At 41.1% G+C, this 7,710-nt stretch overlaps 1 protein-coding gene across 3 annotated transcripts in view; it reads left to right on the top strand.

Annotated features, from left to right (window-relative positions):
- camkvl (CaM kinase-like vesicle-associated, like) overlaps positions 1-7,710 on the top strand; it is a 38,607-nt gene that overhangs the window by 25,091 nt on the left and 5,806 nt on the right. For 2 of the 3 annotated variants that reach the window (XM_005914655.3, XM_005914656.3), the window contains exons 2-5: positions 3,140-3,246; positions 4,267-4,398; positions 4,648-4,722; positions 5,524-5,662. In XM_005914655.3, coding sequence (XP_005914717.1) covers positions 3,152-3,246; positions 4,267-4,398; positions 4,648-4,722; positions 5,524-5,662 — 441 coding nt within the window. In that variant the 5' untranslated portion in view covers positions 3,140-3,151. The remainder of the gene's footprint in view (positions 1-3,139; positions 3,247-4,266; positions 4,399-4,647; positions 4,723-5,523; positions 5,663-7,710) is intronic. The other variant, XM_014338839.2, reaches the window with a different exon arrangement.

Raw genomic sequence — 7,710 nt, 5'->3', positions numbered from 1 at the left:
TGATTACATTTTGTATGATGGATTATGCAGAAAAAGTAGAATTGGGCTGAAAGATCTATCGCTTTATCACCTCTTCAGGTTGTAAATCGTGTTTTTAAAAAGTAACTAAGTAACTAAGTAATGGGATTACTTTTGGGGGGGAAGTAATCAGTAATTAGTTACTGACTACTTTTTTCAAGTAACTTGACCAACACTGGTCTCCACATAGCGAGTTTGAATCACAGATTGACCATTAGCAACAAAAAAAAGGCATGACTGAAAAAATCTGGAAATGTTAAAAGGAAACATTTCTTGTGATGCTGAGAGTCCCACATCACACAGCAGTCAGACCTGCTGATTCAAAGGCGAACCTGCCACTGAGAGATCAGTGACGGCATCGCTTAGAAAGGCTGGAATGTTGCACTGCACTTCAATGCTTTCATTTTATCCCTGATATCGTGCTACCTGCAAATCTGTGGCACATATTCAGGCTGGTGGCTGTAAATGTTTCTTACAGAGAGGTTGCCCTGTCATGCCTTCAAGTGCTTTCTGACTCCGGGGACATCCTTTCATACCCTTACCAAACACGGTGAGTCTGACAAAGCCTGTTAACATATACGCACATACAGCCACATGTGCCCACACTTACACTCGCAAAGAAACACACTCACCTGTGCAAACATTTGCACACAGATAGCTGTGAAGCTGTGAGGTTGATAGGTACTCTCAGTCTGCCTCTGCAGTTCTGTGTTTCACACTTTGTTCTGTTCTCTTGTACACTATTTTCTCTATCCACCTTTCCACTTAGTCACAGTGCACTTTTCACTTTGCTTTTCTGTTCCCATTATTTCTCACCTTTTCCCTCGTCTTCCATCTTTTCCAGTCCTTCCCTCTCATCTCCATTCTCCTCATATCCTCCATATATCTCCTCCTACTCCTCGTCAACTTCGAGGCTCGCACTGACTCAGTATTCTGCAGGTACGGTGTTTTTATGGCAGTCTGAGAAACATTCTCTGTTGGCACAAGGAGAGAAAAGGTGAAATACACTGTAACTGAAAGAAAGTACCCTGGACTGATTACATCCCTCCAAATGGAAAGCACAGACAGTTATTTAGTGTTCTTTTTAAGGCCATCCACATTTCAAACCCTCTGGGAATTTGTACTTCACAAAAAGAAGTGAAGTGCTTCATTTTAAGTTTCAACTAAACCGACACCAACTGTTAAACAAACTGGAGGAAAAGTTTTTAAAAACGTTAATGCCAGTGTAAAGGCAGAAACAGATTTATTTTAATAGTGTGTATAGTGTCTGCAGATGGGGACAGAGCAAGAAAGGGATGGGCTGAAAACGTAGCATCTCAAAGTTCTTGGCAAACCCATTTCCTGACCCTTCTGAAGAATAATACTTGGGGCTTGGCAGCCTTTACTTTATTTCAGCGGGTACACTTTGTTCCCAGAGGGATGGATGTGCTCCATTCATGCCAGCTTCACCTTCACCGTCCTGGACCTTGTCATGGGATTGTTGTTGCGCTTACATAATCTTCTGGCAGTACTGTGCATTTTCACCACTAAATACCTCCCATCTCACCGGGGCATTACACTCACACAAGGATGGACATATGGATGCATACGTACACACAGGCACGCACCCTCCTGCTCAAACCTCTATCTGTACTTGCGACTTACCCGCATCAGCCTTTATACTTGCTCAGGCACACACTTTTATACGCCTGCACATACACACATTGTATCCCAGCACTCTGGATTAGGGGTACAGATTAAAGATTACGGCCAGCACTGGGATTACACAGTACTTTCCTGCCCCTCCTCCATCACAGGACAGACCCACCTCTGGCCCTATCATCTACACTGGTGATGTCATGCACACAAAGAGAAGAGAGAGGATTTTATGTCACTGATATTCATTCCTTAATCCTAAATTAGCACCCACAAAATGCCATTTCTGCTAAGGATTGTCTTCTCTTCTGTTATATATATCTGGCTATTCCTCTCTCTCTCTCTCGCTGTTACACAATAAACAATGAAGTCATCTTTACATTACTGGCTCTCTCAATGCAATTACTCACATTAATCAAAGCTCCTTCTCAAATGTCCCATTCCCTCCCTACTGCGTCATTTCCTAACTCAATTGAAGAGACTCGGAGATAGAAACAATAGAAATTATACGACGAATGGGAATAGGTTCGATATTAAGGCTCAGGTAACAGTACGTGATGGAGGAGAAGGACCTTGAGGATGCATGAGTGAAGTTTCCAGGGAATCTGTCTCCTACAGTAGATGGTGTGCTTAAAAGGTGTGGGTGAGGATTGCCTGAGGACTGTGGTGAGATGGTATATCGATTGCTGATTCACTATCTAGATCCTTCATATTCTACCTGGGCGTTTGGAACCTCCTGTGGGGTCACAAGCTATTTTAAGGTAGACATGATAAGAAGATTTTATATATAAATATACAGTATTACATACAGTATGTGCAGTGTTAACAGTATGAGTTACTATCAGGTGAAAAGACCAGTGCAGTATTATATACAGTATATGCGAGGCTAGCAGCAGGAGTTACGATGAGATAAAAAGGAAGCATTAAAAGTCATTCTGTGTCATATCAAGACTGACAGACTGTGAACAAAAGAAATTATGTCATTAAAATCTAGCGGTGTCAGTCCAGCGATTGGTGAAGAAACCAGCTGCTTCAGGGATGCAGGGACACTGCCCTTTAGAAATAAAGTTTAACTTGAACTTGACAGACGTTGCACTGAATCTGCAGACTTTAGCAGAGTAAAGAGAAGCTTAGTGGGTAGCTTAGGGTCTGTTGACAAGGCTGGCATAAACCAGGCTGCCAGAAGCATCGGCATTCACATTTGTTCTGAAACTGACACGGTTGTATCTGTGGCGCTCCATCGTACTGTATATTTTAAAGACTAATAGTAATGACGCTCCTTCAGTCTCTTCTGACTTCAACAACTGGGAAGCTTTCACAGTGTTTCATCAGTAACTCTGTTCCTCTTTAATACGCTGGTTTTTGCCTCTCCGTTTCCTTTTATCTGTCTGTCACCTGAAGGCATCGTCAGAATAATTTATTTGACCCCAATAGTGAAGTGACTCAAAGACCTTTCTCTTCGTTTTTCATTTTTGTTTCTTTTTAGGTGAATGCCGTCATGCCATTTGGGTGCCTTGCCCTGCGAGATGGGCGAACGTATGACACCATATCTGATGTCACAGACAAGTATGAGTTCGGACAAGTCCTGCGAGCGTAAGTGCTATAAAGCTTTATGCACGGATTTCTTTTCCCTCCTCTCCATTGTAAACATTTCACAGGCACAAGGTTTTCATTCACCTCATGAGTTATTTTCTGAACTGGACAGTTCTCACCACAGATTTGGTTTGGCATATTAGAAGGTTTCACTGCAGGAATGACAGAAGGTAACAGCGCGATGCTGGTGTGTAACAGACAAATGTGACAAATTTTTCCCTTTTAGCCAATTGTCTCAATATTTTTGATTGTAAAAGTTCAGGAAACACATTGTTCGAGGCTTTTGTTTATTCACTGGATCTAGTATTTATTCAAAAAATATTTAGACATAGTGCGTAAAACCTCTGAAAATCAGTTTGCTGCTCAACTGGCTGAAAACGAACCATTTTCTTCTGCGCACCCCTTCGAGAAACACGAACTCACACACACACAGGCAGGCATGCAAACCATACACACAAATACCAATCAGTGTAAAAGGCCATATGGCAACATCAGCATCTGGCCTCAGAGATTTCTGCTCATCTTTTATATAACACACACACGCGTGCATGTACACACACACAAACTTAAAAACACATTAAGTCAGAATTAAGTGCAAAGCTTTTGCTGTAGGCCTGTACATGTGCTTCTTAAAATTGTGTTTATCGCTTTTTCTTTTTCATTCTCATTGTGAAACATTGCAGTTTAATTTTCCATCACGAAGCTTCCCTGAATCCATTTGGGTGAAGTACTGAATGCCCCAAAGGCTCAAAACCTAATGCCGCCCAGCTGATGGGAGCTGTAAGACCCATTTCAACCCTTCTATCCAAAGCTTCACCTCCTAATTAAATTATTTCACTGAGTTTCACCAAAGCAGCCAGTGTACTCTTTGTGCCCCTAATTTGAATATTATTCTGTCTCTCCTGGACCGCGCTCTCATACAAAAAATATCAGAAACTTTCATCCTTCTTCCAGCATTTACTCTTTCTGCTGTTCTCAGTCTGTCTGTCTTTCTGTCCATTTCTTTTTCTTATCGCGTAGGAAGGAGTTCTGCGAGCTGTGCCTGGCAAAGGACAGACAAACAGACAAGGTGTTTGTCTGCAAGAAATTCCTCAAGAAAGATGGCAGGAAAGTCCGCAAGGCTGCCAAGAACGAAATCATGATTCTGAAACTGTACGCAATCAGTTTGTGAACAGATGGATGTATGATTGAGCAATAGAGAAAGGCGGAGAGGAGGAGAAGGAGAGAATGTTTGGATATACAAATTTTCAAGTGAAATGAATTGTGCAATAATTCTTGTTGGTATTGTAAGCTGAGATGTGAATTGTGCTTTTTGCTTTATTTAGTCACCTGACAGACTCCTTAGCACCTTACGTTTGCACGTAGCGTCCTACAGTCTGTGACTTCTTTTGCCTCTTCCAGGGTAAACCATCCAAACATCCTTCAGCTGATAGATACGTTTGAGACTCGGAAGGAATATTTCATCATCCAGGAGCTGTGAGCATTTCTTTGAACTTTTCCACCGATTGTCTTTCTCGCGTTAACATCATTGTCAGTATCTGTTTGAGTGTCGTTTTTGTGCATGTGCCGTAACACAAATCCAGCAGCTCAAGGGTAGGAGTTGCGTCTATCCTCTTATTACTGTGTGCTCTGTTGTTCCCCTCAGACACAGGGGAAGGTGTTAGATTTGATGAGATATTTGCTCTTAGTAACACTCAACATTACTCAGTGCTCCTGAAGCACTGCTCTGCTACAAGAGAGTCTCTGTGGAGAGCTTGGGATCGATACACTAGAACTCACCTAATCCACATCACTTGTGACTTGCGCATTTTGATATTTGCAGCTTTATTTGAAAGCAATAATAATGACTGGAGCAGAGTGGACACATTATTTATGCCGTGTTACTGAAACAGAGAAAGACAAACTGCACTTGCAGTCATTTGTGTGTACATCGGGCTATTTATGTGTAGCTCACACATTAGCCCAGGCACCAGACCTCCTGCTGGAAGCATTACATGATAATCATTGTCATCATTCATCTCAAAATGTAACTAAGTATGTTAGAGTAATGACTAATAGTATCGTTTTTAATTGCTCAGCAGTGCTGGCTCCAGCCTAGCAGAGAAGGTTGTTTATCCTTCGTAAATAAAAGGAAACTGTGCTGCAAAAAGACTGAAAGTGGTTTACAGTGTTTCAAAATAGCCTTTTACATGTCATGGGATTTTTAGTAATATGTGTACTTGTGCCTGTGTGCACGCGTGTGTGTGTGTGTGTGTGAGTGTGTGCGACTGCACGCAGTGCCACAGGAGGAGATGTTTTTGACTGGATTCTGGACCAAGGGAACTACACAGAGAGAGACGCTTCCAATGTCATCAGACAAGTCCTGGAGGCTGTGGCATACTTACACTCCCTCAACATAGTTCACAGGAACCTGAAGGTACATGCTGACTGCCTTTCTGTGTCTTATGGCGTGTGTGTGTGTGTGTGTGTGTGTGTGTGTGTGTGTGTGTGTGTGTGTGTGTGTGTGTGTGTGTGTGTGTGTAGTGAGTGCCACTACCATAAAAAGATAAAAATAGATTAGTGACTAACTAACTTTGTCCAGTGAGCGCCGTCACACTCCAGAAAGCAATATTAAGTATTTAGTCAGCACAAAATCTTTGGAGACACATAAAAGCATACTTCTGCCATCCCGGTAATGACTGAACGTTTGATAACATTGTTACCACGGGAGTAAACACTGTCTTTATGGCTTGAAACAATCTCTAGTGACAGACACGCATGCAGAGAGATTCATATCTTTAGCGGACATCATCAAACCATTAGCAATGAGCTGCAGCATCTCGTGGGCTTCAGACTCCCTCTACTGGTAAAAGATGAAATTTTATTTTGCTTAAACCTAGGGGCAGAAATCAGATTATAAACCAATCAAACCAAATCAAAATCGAATAAAAGTGAAATTGAAATAAATGCAGGACTAGAAATGACTTCTTACAGGGAAACCAATACTTGTGTTAGTGTGTTTGGGTTTGGCTTCGTCGTGGTCCAGAAACAACATGATAATTTGTTGCACATATTCCAGCTACATTGCTAAATCTGCTGGTTCATTACATCTTAATTTTGCTTGTCTTGCTAACAGGTTGACTTATCAGTGTTATTGTTCTGACTTCAGCATGCCTGATGTGAAAAAAACTAAATTGCCTCTTAATCTGGCCTAATCCCTCTATTGTGATCATAACACAAACATTCAGGTGAATAGAGCAGCGTTGCTGTGAACTGAGAAAGTCTTTTCATCTTAGTGAATATCTTTGTGATGACTGCTCAGTGCTAGTGCTGTTAGCTACATTTGGCAGAGTCAACTACTTTATTTTGCTGGACCATCTTGAAACCTAGATTGGGATTAAGGGATCATCTTTACATTGTTTTCATTCTTACTTATTTAACAAAATCTTCTCTGTGGCCAAAGCTAATACTTGATCCTGTGCAGACCATTTGAATTAGTGTCCCTCGTGGCTCAATACTAGGACCACTTTTGTCTTCTATATGCATGCTGCCTCTGAGACGGATCCCTCACAGCCACATGCCCCATCACAGCTATTTAGATCACACACAGTTATTTGTCTCTTTGCAATCAAAGGTCTACACACCTCTATAAGTGACATCAAATGATGATTACTCTTGTACTGATGATTTGCACTGGAAGGCTGTCAGTTTTGCCTCGATTAGCCTACTAATGACTTTTAAGTAAATGGCCTTGAGCTATATGATATCAAGGACTTATTAACCCCTTAAGTGTTATTATTACCTTACTGGAACTGTTTTTGACATATCAGGTTAACATTTAATGCTACAGTTCCTACAAAATAAAAGTTAAGTAGATTAAAATCATCACCTTTTGGATTGTTAAGAATTTTCACCACTGTTTTGTCTGAAGGTCTTTTAGTTGTGAGATGTTTGAGGGCTCTCTTGCATGCACTGCATGTTTCACATCCCTCCCATCTGAATAGATTTTTCTCCTGAAAAGCTTTCTTTGGTCTACACAAACACACTGCTCCTAAAGGCATCTATCTTCACTGGCAAACTAGTTTTGCTCCAGTACTCATTTTCGACAGGAGAGATTTGTTTCCTGAGCTGCTGATCACATACAAGAGTTACCTGCAGTCGTAGTTTCTTGCACGCATGAAGTTTTGTAGTCTCACCTCTTTGAACTTGAATATACTGGAGTTTATGCAGCTGTTAAATTATTTGGAGATCCATTTTCGCAGAAATGTGTGAGCCAACATGAGACTTTTCATGAGACTCACTAAATTTATGACCTCTTTGTGCAAAAAGTACATAAATGTACATTTACCATCGTTCATTGTAAGTTATTGTTCCTGTTAAGTCCAATAGTACAGAGCATAAAGACTGACAGTTCCTTGGATTTGTACAAGAGTTGTTTTGACAAATTTGATGGACATTCACTTGGTCCTGATCTGTTAAAATACC

This window comes from Haplochromis burtoni, unplaced genomic scaffold, assembly GCF_018398535.1.
Source record: "Haplochromis burtoni strain Fernald_Lab_line unplaced genomic scaffold, NCSU_Asbu1 Contig_9, whole genome shotgun sequence".
In the NCBI taxonomy this organism is placed as follows: domain Eukaryota; kingdom Metazoa; phylum Chordata; class Actinopteri; order Cichliformes; family Cichlidae; genus Haplochromis; species Haplochromis burtoni.
This window is presented reverse-complemented; position numbering and strand designations above follow the sequence as displayed.